General features: G+C 35.9%; 2 protein-coding genes across 2 annotated transcripts; one reads left to right on the top strand and one right to left on the bottom strand.

The window, feature by feature from the left end:
• Positions 335-4,146, bottom strand: LOC109721693 (proteasome subunit alpha type-6). The gene is made up of 9 exons (XM_020249436.1): positions 3,950-4,146; positions 3,708-3,802; positions 3,539-3,620; positions 2,614-2,710; positions 2,065-2,123; positions 1,814-1,896; positions 1,456-1,551; positions 851-910; positions 335-727 (listed from the first exon to the last, which is right to left on the bottom strand). The coding sequence occupies exons 1-9, from the start codon at positions 4,023-4,025 to the stop codon at positions 635-637; spliced, it is 741 nt and encodes a 246-aa protein (XP_020105025.1). The 5' UTR covers positions 4,026-4,146; the 3' UTR covers positions 335-634.
• Positions 6,827-14,285, top strand: LOC109714666 (inter alpha-trypsin inhibitor, heavy chain 4). Its single transcript, XM_020239365.1, has 13 exons — positions 6,827-7,396; positions 8,494-8,643; positions 8,744-8,956; positions 9,055-9,144; positions 9,476-9,592; positions 10,399-10,668; positions 10,881-11,037; positions 11,470-11,547; positions 12,001-12,101; positions 12,378-12,548; positions 12,931-13,005; positions 13,262-13,357; positions 13,756-14,285. Exons 1-13 carry the CDS (start codon positions 6,998-7,000, stop codon positions 14,092-14,094), a joined length of 2,256 nt encoding a protein of 751 aa, XP_020094954.1. The 5' UTR covers positions 6,827-6,997; the 3' UTR covers positions 14,095-14,285.

Below are 18,815 nucleotides of genomic sequence, written 5' to 3'. Positions count from 1 at the left end.
TGCTCGAATAATTACTTTTCCTTATTATAATGGGTAATAAAAAGTGAGAGAGAATAAAGTTTGTGTTATCACGTCTATCTCTAGACACGCCCCATATAAAATGAAAGGGATGCTTACGTTGCTATTATGGACGTAGATCTTCGAACAAAAGGAGCCTTCCCATTAAGTGCATTAAAACGTGTTTGAGCCATCACGAGAATCTGCAGTAAAATTGAGAGCTACAGCAAAAATTCCACCAAACCTGCTTTAGATATTTATTTTTAGAGCATAAAGCAAAAGACACGTGTAACAAAGCATGATCACATAAAGAGGCCTACTACTCATCAACATCTTCTGACGCATCCGAAGTGAACGAAAATGTTCATTACCGAAGATAAAACCAAGTCACAACAGAAATAAACATTGTTGATATACCTTTCAGGAGGATGATTGAATCCCAGATTACCAGCTAAGAAGCATACAAAACAAGGCATAAATTGGAAGATTCCCAAAGGAGATCATCAAAAGTTTAATTCTATGTTTATCAGCAGCATATTGCAAATTAACATTTCTGCAACCCTTCTTATAATTATGATCTAAAAAACACAGAAGCAGAGGATGCAGCAGCAGCAGCAGCAATTCAGATTCTTCGGACTCAATCACGTTCACTGATGGCCGTGAGGTGCTCGTCAATCTCCTCCGTCGATAGCACTCTGAACACTGGATCTTCCTTTCTCACGACTCCAACCTAGTAAAGATAAAAGAGCATAAAACATAGCGGTCAGTGTCACATATGAACAGAAAGATATTATTATTAAACAAACTATCAAAAGATCAAAAAAAAAAAATCATAGGATAAGAGTGACAAAACCTCAATCTCTGTGGCCTTGAAGTCTTCCTGAAGGACCGACTGCAATGCAGATATTGTAGTCTACAAAGAGGCAGAAAAGTTTATTAGGAAATGCTGAATAGCAAACAATACACAATTACGAATCTATGACATCTATTTGCCATTTGAAAAGCACGGAGGAAATTATTGTCAAAAGGATTATAACAAATGTGCATTGGGATTAAAGGTCAATCCAAAAAAAGTCCTCCAGCTATATTAAGATCTAAAATAGCTTTCAGGGACGAAATGGGCAAATCCGCTGTATTGATTGAAGGCAAAAAATAAAAAAAGGGTAGCCTTCGAGGGGTGAGGCCTGAAGTGACATTTTCCACAAGTATTAACTGAACTATGGACACATAACGTAGTACATCTAGGATTGTAAACAAACATATATATCCTACGATCCTATTATCCTGCTAATTTTCTGGTCCTAGAACTGATGTAACTCTATTTCAGTTAATCAGGGAAACTTAGAACTTTTTACTGAGAAAATTTAACTAATTGACAACTATGATTACTCCATTCTTCTGATCCATAAGCTTCACAGCTTCAACTATGCTGATACCTATACTCGACAATATATGTACCTGCACAGTCTCTTCGTATGAAAAAGCAGGATCGTTCTTCATTTTCTTCTCCAAAAAGTTGATCGCTTCCTGCTCCTTGAGACCAGTGCTTGTAGCCTGAAAAAGGAAATAAGCTACTTTGTAAGGGAATTGAACTTCTTAAAGTTTGTGTAAGAGAGAGGGAGCTGAATGTGTAATGGATTATAAAAAGATATCAAATTCTCCAACAAGAAAAGAAAGCGAGGACAAATGTTATGCTGTTGAAGCATGCTCATGGCTCATAATAGAAGTGTAGCAAAATCTGGTACAACTTTCGGCAGCTTCTTTTATAGTAAAATGTTTGGTTAAATTAGTAAAAGGTTCAAAAGTCTCAATTTACCTTGTGACCAAAAAAATGACCAGCAGGGTCACATTTGAAGAGTTGAGGTCCTTTTTCTTCATCGATACCCAAGACCATAGCCGCTTCATGACCCAAAGTCAAAAAAGAGAATAAAACAGAAAACGGATAAAAAGAAAAAAAAATAAAAAAGAATCAGTAATTGAAGCAAGAAAAGATAACCAGATATGTTAATTAAAATAAATCTAATGGACTGAGGCCATATGTAGCCATAGGTAGTGTTCAGTACCGACCTACTCCAAGAGGTCTCATGTACGCATGTTGGGTATATATCTGTGATTTGTCTGCAATCCTGGACAAGGTCAGAGGATAAATGACATGAGATTATGCTTTGACAATTCAGTATATCTTGGTCATCCTACATCCTAAGGCAGAAATACACATCTTCACCAAATAATTGAACAGCAATGAGAACATACCACATTTATAGCCCATTAGCTGAAAATTCTACAAAAGTTGAGCAACGAACAAGAAAAACTTGACCAAGTTTGGTAAATTATGCTTTGTAGAAATCAATAAACCATAAGGAATACTAAAGGTTGTATCAAAGCTTAGCTACAATAGTTACATATATCAGCATTGCCATTCAACAAGCGTGGAGAACTAACTCCGATTATTAATCAAATGATACCCCTCATGACTTAAGGTCTAGTCATTTATCAAGCAGCGCAAGTAGTTCATTTACAATGTTATAGAAGAGAGAGCAAAGCATGGCAACATAAAACTGTTTTGTGCCAATTAACAGGATGAGAATTAACCAACATGACAGAACGTAACCATACCACTTAGCCAGTACATCCACCGGCATTTCATATCCCCATTTGAAACGGAACTCTGCAGCTTCATTCCTTGCTTGATGGACTAAAGACCTCGCATCAGCTAGAAGATTGGAATTTTCGTTGTTAGTAATGGCAATTATAAAAGAACATCTTAAATCCATAACTTTAATATTATCATAATTCTTATGGGATTTCCCACAATGCACAATCAAATAAGTACTGAAGTACTGGTGAACGAAATTCCTTGAGCAATCTTTTCATAAAACAATAACATTAAAAATTTTTGAAACTTATACAATATAGTCACGAGAACAGAACTTAGCAGTCAAGTGATCAACCATGCAAGACCTTCATCACAGGATTCTTATGGCTTCCTCTTAAAAATATAAAAAAAATAAAATAAAAACCTTCCGCGTAAGCAAGGTTAGGATTTACTTATTCATGTATTGAAGCTTTTTGTCATGATAATAATCATGAGAAAAGCCAAATTTAGGGGAGCACAATGGAATCTCAAGAAATGTCGTCTCACAATCATAGCATGAAACAAGAAAGAGAAGGCTATTTGTAATCGTGGCAGTACTTCAACTAAGTTTCACCCATTAAAAACAAATAAGAAAAATTAGACATAATAAATACAAACATTAACAATGAAAAGTAGAGCTTGTATCTGCTGTACAACTCAAACAGCTGTTGAAGAGCATGTAAGATGTATCATCACCTTAGTTTGTAAATCCTCTTATTCGATCTAGATTGTGTCACCAAATTGCAATTTAAGATATTCCAGAGCATATCATACATCAGGAAGCAAGTAATCTCATTAATTTACTTTCAACATAATTTCACAAGTAATAGTATAACGGATAATTTACAACTTGCTTATAAATCATATGAAATGAGAACTATAATTTCCAGCCAAAAAAGGGACTACCTGTCATTCCAGTGGCCAACAATCCAAGATATTTTGTGATGGGAAAGAGATGAGTAACACTAGTTTGATCCAATAGCTTGTCCTAACCAAGTCAAAATGGCATAGAATTACATAAAAAAAGATCAAATTTTGCACATAACCAGATGAATCACTCGACAAAAACACTCACCGGGACCTTCTTCTGAGTAACAACGCACACCGAATCCTTCCCCCGCACTCCAATCGAAGTGATCCCCGAGGCTTTCACAGCTTTGAAAGCATACTCTAATCCAAAACACCACAAAGTTTAAGCAACCGATCCAAACCCCCTTACTCGAACTAGATTACCCATAAGAGTCAAAACTGAAACCCTAAGAGATGAAACCGATCGAATGGGAGATAGGATCATTAGCGCAAAACCCTAGGGCTTACCGACTTGGTAGAGGCGACCCTCGGGGGAGAAGATGGTGATGTGGCGATCGTATCCCGCTCCGGTCCCGCGGCTCATGGCGTCTTCGCTAGGGTTTGGTTCGAGGGTTTTGGGGTTCCCTCCTCTTCTCGTTCGTCTTCTTCCTCTTCTTCGGGGAGAGATCTAAGAAAGCGGAGGACAAAAGAGAGAGAGAAAGAAGTGTGCGCTATGTACTTCTCCCACAAGAAATGAATGAGTTTAATGGGCCGGTTTTGGCCCAATAGCCCAATAAGGGTATAATTGGGTTCCCAATTGGGCTTCTGCTTATGGTGGGGCCCATAAAAATTAACATTTTTATAGCCTGTGTAGTGTTGTTTTTTTTTTTTTTTTGTTAATTTCATACAATAATGAATGATAAAAACATCCCTACAAAATTCAACTTTCATACGTAGTTCCTACAAAAGTCCTAATATTTTTAAATATATCCCTCTGACTTGTTACCATTATTAGAGAACCGTTTATATTTTCAATGCTGCTATCATAAATATATCTCTCCAAAAGCCATACTAGCATAATATAAATGGATAAAAATATCAAAAACTAACTAGGGTTAAGTATTTAACTTATGGTTAACTAATTTTTTCTAACGGATTCTAACGGTACGAACATATTTGAAAATATTAAGACTTTTGAAAAGACAATATATGAAAGTTAAATTTTATACGAATACATTTGCTATTCACTATATTTGCAGAAACATGTATGAGATTAACCCTTTTTTTAAGAGCTTCATTTTTTTATATATAAATATAATTAAAAATATAAAACAGCTAGGCTTTAAACTTAGACCGGATGATTTTAACGTAGAAAGGTTAGTTATATTATATTTTCAATTAAATTTATTTTTTAAAATAAATGAAGGAAGCAATAGTTCACTATCACTAGTTATTTAAAGCATCTTCTTATATTTTTATTCTTTGAAGTGGGCCACTAATAATTGTGGATAGTTGCTACAAAGAGGCATAAATTGCTGTTGTGAAGCTCATGCAAGTGCTTTAAGTCCATCCTAATTATTGCTTTCCACACCTCATGTTTGCTGGAAGAAGTCTACTATTTCATACTTGCACTGTATCAATAATAATAAATTAATCATATTTTTTCTTTAAAAAAATAACAATAAAATTATTTTTTAAGTTTATCTTGTCCATCCTAATTTTTTGAAAAATAATGTTATTATGCTTTTCTCTTTAAAAAAAAATAAATAGAGTGTATCAGCTGCATAGTAAACTTTATTTCCATATAGAAATAGCAATATTTAATAGAAGATCTCCATAATATCCAAAAGTATAAAAGTTAGAAACTTATACCATGTTGATCTTTTTATCTCTCTTTTATTATCTGTGATAGTAGAAAAAAAATGAAGATGATTGTTGAATATTTTTAGAAGAATATTTCTGTGTAATTTTAATAATTAATGCTCTTAGAGGGACATATTCGTGAGACAAAAATATTATTTTATTTATTTTTTTGTTAAAAATAAATAGTATTTTAACGATAATAAATTATAGGAACAAATATAAGATATCACTGAACTTTTAGTCTTTTACAACGATAAATATAAAAAAAATTAAATTTTATATGAGTATATTTGATATTCTATATTTTTGCAGGGAGATCTATGAAATTAACCCATAACAATATCTAATAATGCAATTCCCCCAACGGTACATAAATGGCTAAATTACCAATTTGCCCTCCGGGTCTCGGAACGCGCACGTTGCCGACAAAGGCGGGTTCATCACTTCCGCCGCGTGCAATTTACCCCTCCGTATCCAACGTTCTTTTGTCCTCGTCGTCCGAGAACCCACGCGCTCATAATTTTTCTATGCGGCCGGCGCGTGATCCGTCCCCTCCCTAACCGAAGCATCGCAGAATCCACGGTCCTTATTCTTCTCCCGCACGGATGCTCTCTGCGTTCCTTCGCATACTAAAAACCAGCACCCCTCAACGGCTCAACGACAGGATCCACGTGTCGCGTTTCTGTTGGCTCGCCGCTTCCCCCGACCCCTCCCCTGCTACGCGGCTCCGAACGTTCCAAAACGCTAATGCCGTTAATAAGACGTTGAGTGCGATCACCTCCCCGGTAACTTCACCTCCTACTCCACTTGCTCGTCCGCATGCATTTGGGGTTTTTTTTTTTCACAAAACTTACCGCTACGTGAAATCCACCGAGTTCTGCTGTTTGAGAGCCGACAATGTCGCAAACTTCGATAGTACCGAAATTACGAATTACAACTACTTGCAACTCTCTAGCATTGTCGCTAAGAACAATTTTGAAAGATGAAGGAGCAACAACTATGAAACTGACCTGAGTTTTATATATAAATTATTGTACAAATTAATAATCTTTAAATAAAATTCTAAGAAGGATGTAATTTATGATACTTACATAGCTTATGTATTGATGATTATATAATATAGAAAAGTTAATATTTTAAAATTTTTAAGTAGCTGTAATAATCAGCAGTAAACAACATGTTTTCTTTTAAATTGAGGAAAAAGAAAATTTTGAAGGTCAATTTTTAGATGTAGTTTGAAAATAAAATTTTAATGTATAAAAATAGAAATTATCATATGAGAGGATACATTATTATCATACAATATAATATTATAAAAATTATTTTACTCTCTCATAGAGAAGATTCTTAATTAAAAATTTTATTGATACTTTTTATGAGCTACAGCGCGATCAAATAGGCCAAGACGCCGAGCGCAAGCAATCCGGTTTGCTTTTCTATTTTTACCCTAATGTATATATATTTATATATTATATTCAATTAATTTTAGAAAATTATTTAATTACAAAAAAGGAAATTATTATAAGGCCTAATTTAATCACCCATCATCGTGTCATCTATGCTCGCTCTCTCCCTTGGAAAGCGATTCCCATTCCCCTTCCCATTTCACATTCCCCACCCCCTCCCTTCTCGGCTCTCCTTAATCTCCTCGTCTTCCTCCTCGTCCCCTTTGATCCCTCGGGGGGAGAAGCGGAGTACGCGATCGGAGGGGCCATGGCGAGCGCCGGAGAGTTCGCGGCCTCCGTCGAGGACGGGCTCAAGCTGGCGAAGCGGATCGGGGCACCGCCGCCGCACCAGGCCCCGCCGCGCCACGCAGCGGGGATGGAGCGGTCGACGGGGTCGGCGACGATGCTCCCGGCGGCGCCCATGGCGTACGCGGTGGTCGCCGACCCCGCGAGCGTCGACAACCCCGACGTCCCCAGCTACCAGCCCCACGTGTACGGGCGCTGCGACCCCCCCGCGCTGATCCCGCTCCAGCTGAAGGAGATCGCCCTCGAGGTCGAGTGCCTCCTCGGCGAGGCCTTCGTCGTCGCCCGCGGCCGCTGGTGGGTGCACTGCATTATGCGGAACCGCAGCTGCGATTGCCGCCTCGTCGTCCCCATGGGCGAGCAGGTCTCGACGAAATGCGTTCTTTTCCTCGTTTCGTTTGATAATTTGGTAGTGTTTAACTATTTAATTGTTAGAGAAGTGCATGGAGAACCCCTCAATTTGTTAAATTTAGCGGGTTTCTTAGTATCACATGATGATTATTAGCGAAATCTACACTTTTTTTTTCCCCTTTTTCTGCAGAAAAGTGGTTAGAGCCGTGAAATTCGACGGAATTGCTGATTAATTTAATGAAATTCCGAATACTACTGACTAGAATTACTTAAAATCAAAACAAACGAAAATTGAGGGGTCGTCCACCGGAAATGAAAACTCGGGTAACCGATTTCAAAATGGTTTATGATTGAGGGGGTCTTCAATCTCCTTGTACTTAAAGCCGTTGATTAGTATTTATCACATTTTGTTTAAGAAAATATGAAAGTGTTCGATGATTTATTAATTAATTTTGTTAGAATTATTGATTGACTATTATTTTCATGATGTTCAAAACCGGTCATTGAGCTCTTCGATTTTTTTTTTTTTCTTTTTAATTATTTCTTGCTTAATCCAGTAGTTAAAGGTCGTGACTGCATTTGAATTATGCAAAGCTAAACTGATTGAACTTGCTGAAATCAGACAAACATTGATTTCCTGTAGATTTGACTGACTGTTGCCTAATTATCCAAGATATGCTCGTTCTTTCTTTTTCCTCCCCCAATTTGTGAGCTTGTAACACTATTATAATTAAGGCGTGTGATTTAGACATGATAAATATATATTGGCATGATGTGGATTGGCTACCTGTCAATTGGTCCTGATTTAGGAAATATGTCTCTTGGTTCCTCGTCTTCTTTCTTATAAATAAACATGCAAAACAACTAAATAAATTAGAAATTAATTTCATGAGGTAAGAAAAGAGCCAATCACTTGGTTTAGCTATTCATTCTTGTCCAAACTTTAGGGTGAACAAATTGATTGGCCTGTACTCAACTAATAAGTTGAAGCATAGCTTACGGTACTGTACCTTTTGGAAGATAAAAGCTTTCATCATATCTTTTTGGAAAGTACATCTTTTGTACAGTTTTTGTTGGTTGTTCTCAAACCTTGTAAGTTTTGTCCATCAGGGCTCAATACAAGGCATTGAGGTTAATGTTGGTAAACGATCATATGCCACTCAAGTGATAGAGACAGAAGAACAGAGCACAGAGAAGATCTCAAAATTTGAAGCTGGGGGCTTTTTAAAGCCCGATTTATTTTTCTTGACAATCCGAGAGGTGACTATTTCCTATATATTATGTCTTTCTAAGAATCTAACCCTGAAGATTTTAACATGTTTCATTTTCGTTTTTACTTAATTGACACTTTTCCTTCAAGGTCGATGGTGGATCGGATATATCTTTCACTATCAGATGGTCTCAGAAGTTACAGTATGCTGATGGGCTGTTCTCCGTTGATATACCATTCAGATTCCCACATTATGTCAATCCCATTTCAAAAATATTCACAAAAAAGGAGAAAATTCAGTTGACCTTGAATAGCGGTACTGGGAAAGAAGTTTTATTGCAGAGAACAAGCCATGCCTTCAAGGTGAGCTCTTCTTCGAACTGTCAGCGAGTGCCCACCACTCAGTCTGAGTAAGCTGTAAGTCAAACTTCAGTTAAGTACCTGAAATCTTCTCCTTTCAGGAAAAAGGTCGCCTAGGCGAAAAGATGGTTTTCTTGTATGAATCACCGGTTGAGAATTGGTCAGATCAAGATATTCATTTTTCATACAGTGTAAGTTGGTGTTTGCATAATTCTTCCTCTAAACCTTTTATTTCTAGAGGCTTCAACACCAGTGAGCTTATGTGGCATTTGAGCCATGACTTAGCATAATCACGCATTTATCTTCTTAATCCATCATTGAATGCGAACGCAGAGATAATTAGTATATTCAACTAGTTTAATAGGATATGGGTGTAATAAATGTAATTTTTTCTGCGTTTTGAGAGTATTGTTCTCCTTTTAAAACAAAATTCTGTACATTGTCATGGAGCTCCAAATTGGGAATACTCACCAGGTTTGCTTATCGTATTTATCTTTCTTCTCATTATATGTCTGTATGCAGGTTTATTCGGGTGATTTGTTTGGTGGCATACTGTTGCAATCGCCACCATTGCAGGACATTGATCAGAGAGATATGTTCTGCCTATTTCTGTACCCAGGAAATAACCAGAAGAGAAAGGTCAGACCATATCTCTCTCTCTCTCTCTCTCTCTCTCTCTCTCTCTCAGAGGAGCGGATCTAGGTGCGGGCATGGGCATACGCCTATGCTGGACTGGTGGAACCCCTTAAAAGCTTCCTTGTAATGTGCCACACCTCACCTTTTGAAAACAGTTACTATCAACACTCATTGAGGATTATTTTGAAGATAGAATTTTATGAATTTTGTTGTTGTGTTACTTTTATAAGCCAATGTACTTTTTGACTATAAATTTCATATTTATTTTCATACATGGTTGTTATTTTTGAGAAGTTCGTTTCTACAGATTATGACTAATAGCAAATTAGTTTACAAGTTTGTTCAATAAATTGCATCCTAATTTATCAGAAATCCGGATTAGCCTCTTCAAACAGCTTTGTCTGTACTATAAGTTTGATGCCTATTTATCATTTGGTAGCCTCTTCATATTGCGATGTATCTATTATAGGCTCTTCAAATGGACTCTAGTGTAAAGAATCTGGGTCAAGTTTCAGAAGTTTTAGCCATTTCTTTATCTGTACTATCTAGTGAAAAGCTCATCTTTCATCTACAAGTTTGATCTTTCTCAAGTACTCGATGAAAGGTTTATATTTTTTAGGCTGGGGCTTGCCTCAGATTACACTGAAGTTTCTCCAAAACTTGAAATAGGCCCCACCTTTAGATGTTTTCAAAGTTATGATTCATTGTTTCTTGACCAGGGTGTAACCTCCAAACGAGTTTGCTCCTTTCAAACTTGTCTTTTAATATATAGTTCAAATGTATCTTGTCTCACTTAACCTATGCAGTAGGTCTTCCAAAAAGCAGTTGTGTTTATTGTTGATACAAGTGGAAGCATGCAAGGAAAGCCTCTTGAGAATGTTAGAAGTGCTGTATCCGCAGCCCTTTTGGAGATGGGTCATGGAGATTCCTTTAACATTATAGCTTTCAACGGTGAGCTGCGCTCATTCTCATCCTATTTAGAACCAGCAACTGAGGAAATGGTAGAAAATGCCAAACGGTGGATGAGCACAAATTTTGTTGCAGAGGGTGGGACAGAAATTTCACACCCCTTAAATGAGGTATTATAACTTTTTTGCTAATTCGTTTTATCTTTTCTCGATATCTTTTCATTGATCTTTAGAAACCACCTTTCAGCTTTGGATATTCTAAAACTTGATTTGTATTTGGGAATGCTGATAGGTTAAAATTACTTGCATTGTTCGTTTTCTCTTTGACTTCACCAGCATTCAGCTAAATACATGAACCATCCCTGCTTTTGTTGTTCATTTAGGCAATAAGTTTGCTATCCAGAACTCGAGATTCACTTCCACATATTTTTCTTATAACTGACGGAGCTGTTGAAGATGAGCGCAACATTTGCTCTACTATGAGAACTCAGCTCACTAGTAGAGGATCTATCTCTCCTCGAATTTCTACTTTTGGCATAGGTAATGTATATAATGAACTGAACACTCTTCTACTTGTCTTGTCACATTTATTAACTTTTGGTCTGCATAAGCCAATAAATTTTATTTCACCTGCAATATAAACTGCAGTAGTACCATATGATTTTCTTCCATTTTTTTATTTTGGGTCTGGACAAGTCTTTTAAGCAATTTCAACTCTTCAAGGCTAAAAAAAAGTAGTTTCTGAACACAAATCATTATGATGGATCAATTTTTTGTTGCTCTTCATGACTTTTAAGACTTTCACAGTTAGAATTGAGGTGGCTTTTAGTACCTGTTTAATTTAGTTAGAATAGAGGTGGCTTTTAGTACCCCTTTAATTTACTTCTTGCATGCTTTTATCAATAATTTACTGTTTGATGTATGCGAAATTCTAAGTTCTAATATTTTCTTGTCATTTGGGAAACTTACCAGGTCCCTATTGCAACCACTACTTCTTGCAAATGTTGGCATCAATTGGCAGAGGGCAATATGATGCTGCATATGATACAGGTCAATTACCTTGATAAATCGGGGGCTACTTGAACGCATTTTTATCCTTCATTTGATAGAGTGGCAAAATACTTTCTCAAATTTTGGTTTGAAGACTATCGTTTGGTGGAAACTGAAAAAAGCCACATAGCCTAGTTATCCAGATTATTATATAGTCACGACAATTTTTTTTCTTTCCCTTATGGCTAAACATAATCAACGTCGTGCACATTTTTATCTGACTAGAAAATTCAAAGGAATACCTTTTATACCTCCATTGTACCTGGTTTTGAAACATCACCATTTATTTTAGTTTGGTTACTTACTGACCGAGAGTTGCTTCACTTGAGAGTTGAGAGTAACTAACGAAAAATGGACAAACAGTTATGAATATTCTTCAAATTCTTCCTGCTCAATTTTAGTAATTTTTAGGAGAACTCACTAAGCTGTCGGTTTCGACTTGTCTTAAAACAGATTTAATTGAAAATCGCATGCAGCAATGGTTTAGGAGATCTTTGAGTACCCTTGTGGCAGATGTTACAATTGATGCCTTCAGTCTTCTTGATGAAATTGAGGTTAGTTGTTGGCATTTTGTTTCTCTTTTTCAGATTACCTATATGTAGTGCTAATAACAAGGTGTAACAAGCATGAAAATGTATGATGAAATTTCTGAAAATTGTTAAGTTATTTTAACACGTCTTAATGTTCTTTTCTTTTTGTTCACCATGTTGCACATCTATCAACCCAAACTTACACAAGCAAACTCAAAAAGCAAGTCAATTTAGGATTTTGCTCATTGCTATAAGCCTACAACAATGATTGCTAAACTAACCTGTTCATACTTTGTTCAGGTTTATCCATGCGATATCCCAGATATTTCAGCACATTACCCAGTTTTTGTATCTGGAAGATACCAAGGCAAGTTTCCAGATTCTCTTAAAGCTAAAGGCTACTTGGCCGACATGAGTGAAATTGCCATTGATTTGAAGGTCCATAATGCGAAGGATATACCTCTTGAGAAAGTATGATTCTTTATTTTCTTCTGTATATTTTCTCTTTGTTTTTTAAACTGAAAGACCTGCAGTTTATATTTTGTCAATTAAGTTCTCTTTCTGTTATTTTTTACTCCCAATATTTCTTAGGACTAAAATTGTCAATAAAGAATCTACATGCTTTATTCTCTGCTTTTCCTGGGCATTGCAACTACTGCCAAAACCAAAGAATATTCATGCTAGAAGTTATGACAACTCTTACCTTTGATGATTATCCTTGTGGACATGTCTCTTTCTGTTATTTTTCTTTTCTTTTTGTGATTACAAACATCACAATCTATTGATCAACCTAATAGATAAACCCATTAAGCATCTATTTTTATTTATCTAATTGATTAGCTCATGTTCACAGGTTCTTGTGAAGCAACAAATTGATCTTCTTACTGCACAGGCATGGTTTTCTGAAAGCAAGCAACTCGAGAAAAAGGTGAGCTATGTTCCAACTTAGTTTTGTACTTTGAATGGTTTTACTGAGTTCCGACACTTAGGCCGCGTCTCATTTGAGAATAAGGCAGGGATAATGCTGTTTATCGTCTTATCCCTAATACGAGAAACAGGAATTGGCAGCAATTGTTGTTCTACTCTAGGACAATGCGTAATAAATGAATCTTAATTAGTTTTGTTGCAATTACAGGAAACATACATTGCGATAAACTAATCTGTATATTTCTTACACTTTGCAGGTTTCTAACTTAAGCATACGAAGTAGCTTTCCTTCCGAGTATACATATATGATCCTGTTGCAAACTGACTCAGAAAAGCTGGACACAGAAAAGGAGGTGAGCCCTCAAATCCTCTGATACCTTTATTTTAATGCATGCTGACTTCCGTATAGCCGGTATTGTGTTACAATGCACTACCTTTTGCCTATTTTATAGATGTCTAGCATATAATGTAGATCTTTCAAAGAAACTGGTGAGTGTTTCTATCACCCGAGAACTCCTCTAGCTAAAGAACCCTGAGTGCTTCATAGTTCATATATTCTCTTTTCCTTTTTTGATTAAAGCTGTATTGAAAATGTGTGTAACCCTCCAATCAAACCCCAAATATGCGACATCTAAAAGCTTTACTATCTCACACTAATAGACGTATTGCACATTGGAGGGTAAATTTGCTAAATAGGTAATGAGAGGGGCATGTTTGTAGCTCTCTTTTAACTCTATGAAAAATGGAAAAGGTAAAGAAGGGTGAATCACGAAAGCTCCCAGCGCCCGACGCACGATTACCAGCACTTGTGCGCGGTGTGAACATTGGATTCGGGAATATAATCGCAACAAGGGAGAATCTTCCGCCGGGATTCGGAGAGGCGAAGCCGCCCGAGACCTTTGAAATTATAAACAAAGCCGTCAACTGCTGTGGCAGCCTTGCGGACAGCTGCTGCTGCATGTGCTGCATCAAAACTTGTTCGAAGATAAATGATCAGTGCTTTCTGGCAATCACGCAGCTCTGCGCAGCTCTCTCTTGTCTTGCCTGCTTCGAGTGCTGCTCGGAACTTTGTTGCAGCGGTTCCGACTAATTCTATTTTGCTTTTTTTTTTGTGTTATTTGTGTGTATATAGAGTGACATGGTCAATGCTCCTTGGTGTACTTTTATAGTGCTCTCTTCTCTTATTATCTGTAAAGAGTGTGTTTGTGTGTATTTCTTTTAACAGTACGTAATGTTACTCCATAGTAAACCAGCCGAAGGAGAGATCTTTCATTTTCATTACGAGCTGATCTTTTTGGGTGTATTTCTAAATTCTCGCCGTATATACATTATTGTTCTATGTCCATAAGCAACATGCAAAAAAGTATAGCTTCTGATATCTAAGGGTTTATTTGAAATTACGAGAAATATATGTTACATGCAGTAGATAAGTGCCATTGAAAAAGTACAGCCAACATTTATGTCCACACTTAGGGCATGTTTGTTTGGGTGAAACGATCTGTTTTGTTGTTTGGTTCGCCGTAAAAAAATTACGGTCAAAACTTGAGTTACCCTGAAATGGCGTAATTGACTTCGGCTCACGATTATGGGTCGAAGTCAATAACGGTTAAGAGAGATGAAAAAAATAATAAAATAATATATTAGATAAAAATAGTTATAATTAAATATATTTAATTATGTTGCTGATTATTTTTTTATTTAGTTGGCATATTTAAAATATGATAAAAATTGATTAGTTAAGTTTTAATATTTTTTTATTTAGTTTGTGTAATTAAAATATGGTAAAAATTGATTAATTAAGTATTAATAATCTCTTACTTTATAATTACACTTCACATCAAACAAACAGCAAAATAAATAAAACTTCAGTTTCATAACTATGAAACAAACAACGGAAAAAAAATTCTCTTCACCAAATTTCACTTCAACCTAAAGTTCCTTTCAACCTAAAGTCCAGTTTCGATAAAACAAATATGACCTTAACGTAAACATATCAACTCTGGTACAAGAATTTTCTTCACGCAGAGTTTGCAAAAAATCTAAGCTGAAAAAAAGGATTAGCTTTCAACAATAATATATATTTTTTTATCTCATATCTCCGTATGATTTGATGTCATTGCTTAGGCTTCCTAAGATCTTAACATAGCATAAATTATTCTCTACGTACTATCTTGTGTAAGAAGATGGAGCAAGAAAATGCTTGCATTTATCTTAAATAATATGCCCCACTACAGTTGTACAATTTCCCTTTGAGGAAACCCTCTTTTGGGCATTAGCGAATTGTTATTGGTTTGCTAACCTAGCACTTAATATAACATTATATATCACATGGTTTATGTTTGTTTAGGGTTAGGAGCCATGGAGCCTAGACCCTTCTTCCATTATTATTATTATAGTTCTCTCTTTTAATTTCTCATGCATCTCGAGAGAGAGATAGAGAAATATTCTTTGTGTAAAACCTACAATAAATAGACCACCAAGGAAAGTTACTACTTATTTTCCCAAAAAACAATTCACTTTGAAGTTTGAAAATATCAGCAGCCATTTTGGAACATATATATATATGCGCATTTGTAACTCTCTTAATTGATATAACATATATGCACATTAATTTTCTTTTATTTTCATGTTCAAATACTCCTATGGATCATGCGACAATAATTTCTTGAACAAACTTGTATATATCTTACTATCAAGTAGTTGTATACTTGGTGGGCTTAATAGATTATATTGCAAAAGTTTCAATGGAACTACGTACAGGTAGTGGTTTGCACGACTTTTAGTGCAAATTTCAGTGCCCATAAACACTGTTGATAGATAGGATCAAAGAAAACATCTGCGTAAAATGTGATGCCTTTGCTTCAGGTTAACATTTGATTAGTTAATTCAATTAAATTAGTTAGTTTAAAGCTTAATAATTAATTAAGAGTTTAACCTCCTCTCTCATTGCTCCCTTCGCCTATTAGGGATATAATTAAATTCCTCGAGAAGAGCGGGAATACGTGGACGAACGAAGAGCGACGAATTAGCGCATAGTTTAGCCACAAATTTATGATTAGTGACGAAGGTTAAGCAATATTTTATGAAGACAATTTCTTCAAACTCTCGTTAGAATAGAGGTCAAAAGGAGAGACAAAGAAACTGTTATTAAGCCTTAATTTACTCCATGCAAATTTTTGATTGGAGAGGAGATCCTCATCTATGCTTCTAATGTTTTTTTTTTTCCTGATATTTTTTCCCCCCTAAAAGTCAACTGACTTATCCATTGGCCAGCGACCGCACAAGTGTTTGTCGTGAGTCGTGACATCTGTCCTTCCTCATTGCGCTAAGTGTGGAATCTACCTTTTATATAAGATTAGATACACTGAATAAAAAATAAATTCTAAACTGTGACAGTACCATATCATTTATATCTCCAATCAATAAGGTTTATCCATCCCATCATAAATTTTTTTAAAAAATATTTTACTTTTCCATTAAAAAAAAAAAATTTGATTGGCTTAAGATAGAAGACATGGTGCCACTGTTGCATAGAAGACCACCTTTTAATTGAATAACTTTATTAGATTTGGTCTTGGTATACTATTAGATTTGGAGAGAGAAAATACTTCACAATTCAGATATTAGGAAAGATGCTTTGAGGTTTTTTTTTTTTTTTTATAGTGTTGTCCTTATAGATTATTAATGTGTCGATAATAGTTTAAAGCGCAAACATAAATTAAATATTTATATCATAAATATCAATATATCAACTACATTACAGATAACTTTAGTTGTAACAAAATAGAAATTTCATAAAGATAATATGTGGCTACAATTAGGTGAAATTCCAAGCTAGTATTTTTTACAGATTACCTTCCCTATTCAAGATAAAATAGTCATTTCAGAAGCCACGCCAAATACGCATTTAAGCATTTATCTGCTTTTTTATATATATATATATATATTTGCTCGGAACTTCAATACACCTTTATAGATCAATTTTTCCATTCAAAAAATGAAAAATACATTTCCGAGGTCCAAAAATAAAAACGAATTTTGTTATTGGAAAATTTTTTAACACAATAATTTAACGATTATTAATTAAGAATGAGCAAACTCTTATAATGTGATGATGATCAAATGGTTTTATCGATCACGATCCAACGGCTACGCACGTCGAAGGTTCCAGCGAATCCTAATTTAGAGAGTTGTCTACGTTGGGCGAACCAGATATCGCCACGTGGCCCCTAGGGAGAGCTGTACATCCGTACTATTCAAGGAGGGAGCAACCCCATGTGGACCGCATAAAGTGCCGTACGGTGGACCCCACGGGAACACCAAAAAGGAGGAGCACTGCGCCGAGGATGCAGCAGGATCCATGGGACTTTTTGAATGGACGCGGTCTACCACGTCAGTAGAGGAGTGACATGGTGCACCGGGCCGGCAAATTGGCCCTATGTGTCATGGGGCCTTTCTTTTTTTTGTCTTTTTTTCTTTGAACTTAACCTCTTAAAATTTTTTTTTTCCCTTTTTTCGCAAATGGCCTTTATAAAAATAAAATATAATTTTACAGAAATAGATTTTTTTTAGCTAAATTACAGAAATTTTTTTTAAAAAAATAAAAAATATTCACAAGAGTACACTGTAACAAAATGACCAATTGCCCTTCATCTTCTTCATGATGGGCGTGGACGGAGAGGTGAGCGAGGGCGAGAGCGAGAGTGAGCGGTGGAGGCGGGCGAGGGCATGTGTATGAGCATGGACAGAGAGGTAGGCGAGGGCAAGGCGGAGCGACAGAGGGCAAGATGGCACGGCGGAGGATTTCAGGGATATTTTTGATATAAAAAATAGGATATAAACAGAATCCTAATGGAACACTGGCGGCGATTTTTATTAAGTGAATATTTTTCTATTTTTTAAGAGAGTAAAGTGTAGGTTTTTAAATAACATTGAAGGGAAGTAAAAAAAAGAGACATTGACAGAAAAATTTTTCTATAACTCAACTTTTTTTTATTTATGCAAGCGTCATGCTAACAGAAAAAAATTACATATAATATTTAAATTAAGCACGACAATTTATTTACCATTTTCTTTCTGACTAAGCAACTTAAATGAATTATCATACTCAACTTAAAATTTCTACCGGTCCCTTTCTGTCCAGCATGTCACTCATGTGAACAAGAAGAGAGTCATTCCTACAATTATAATTTTACAAGAGCGATTTAAAATTGAAAATAAAATTAAAAATTGAAAAAAAGAAAATTGAGAAAGCTAATTACCAAAAAAAAAAAAAGTACAACCAGCTTTATTCTCGGTGGGTGCATGGAGTTTGTTGTTTGTGTGGGAGGTTGGGTGGGCGGGGGACACGTGGGCGAATGGCTGTGTCCCACTTGGCACCTTCCGGCCCAACAAGTAAGGAAGATAAGGTGTCTGTAGAACACATTCCATTCTTATCAGGGTTTTTTTTTACAAATAGCCCCCCGAGTAATTTTTATTTTAAAAATAATCCTATCAAAATTAAAATTACAAAAATGGCCCTGTCCCTGCCACGCGGGCGCCACGCGGGCGCCACGCGGGCAGGGCTGGGGCCAGGGTATTAAGTTGAACATGGTGAATCATTCATCGTGTCTAAACAGGTTCACCGTGTTTCTTACGTATTTTTTGTATATTGAAAAGTGGAATAAGGAGTAGGGATATCAATAGGTATGGATACCCGAAATATTATCCGAATCCAAACCCGAATAAATTTTATATATATATATATATATATAATTTATTTTTATTTATTTATACAATATATAAAATATTTAATAATTTTTATTTCTTAGA

This window comes from Ananas comosus, linkage group 1 (assembly GCF_001540865.1).
Source record: "Ananas comosus cultivar F153 linkage group 1, ASM154086v1, whole genome shotgun sequence".
In the NCBI taxonomy this organism is placed as follows: domain Eukaryota; kingdom Viridiplantae; phylum Streptophyta; class Magnoliopsida; order Poales; family Bromeliaceae; genus Ananas; species Ananas comosus.
Note: the sequence above shows the minus strand (reverse complement) of the source record. Positions and strands in the feature narration are given on the sequence as shown.

What these genes read in the sequence shown, in the direction of transcription:
- LOC109714666 (XM_020239365.1), top strand. Translation starts at nt 6,998, where the DNA reads ATGGCGAGCGCCGGAGAGTTCGCGGCCTCCGTCGAGGACGGGCTCAAG. An exon ending in TTTTCTTGACAATCCGAGAG is followed by an intron (nt 8,644 to 8,743) that starts GTGACTATTTCC and finishes TTTTCCTTCAAG; the next exon opens with GTCGATGGTGGATCGGATAT. An exon ending in ATATTCATTTTTCATACAGT is followed by an intron (nt 9,145 to 9,475) that starts GTAAGTTGGTGT and finishes GTCTGTATGCAG; the next exon opens with GTTTATTCGGGTGATTTGTT.
- LOC109721693 (XM_020249436.1), bottom strand. Translation starts at nt 4,025, where the DNA reads ATGAGCCGCGGGACCGGAGCGGGATACGATCGCCACATCACCATCTTC. An exon ending in GGGTCGCCTCTACCAAGTCG is followed by an intron (nt 3,803 to 3,949) that starts GTAAGCCCTAGG and finishes GTTTTGGATTAG; the next exon opens with AGTATGCTTTCAAAGCTGTG. An exon ending in GTCATTTTTTTGGTCACAAG is followed by an intron (nt 1,552 to 1,813) that starts GTAAATTGAGAC and finishes TTCCTTTTTCAG; the next exon opens with GCTACAAGCACTGGTCTCAA.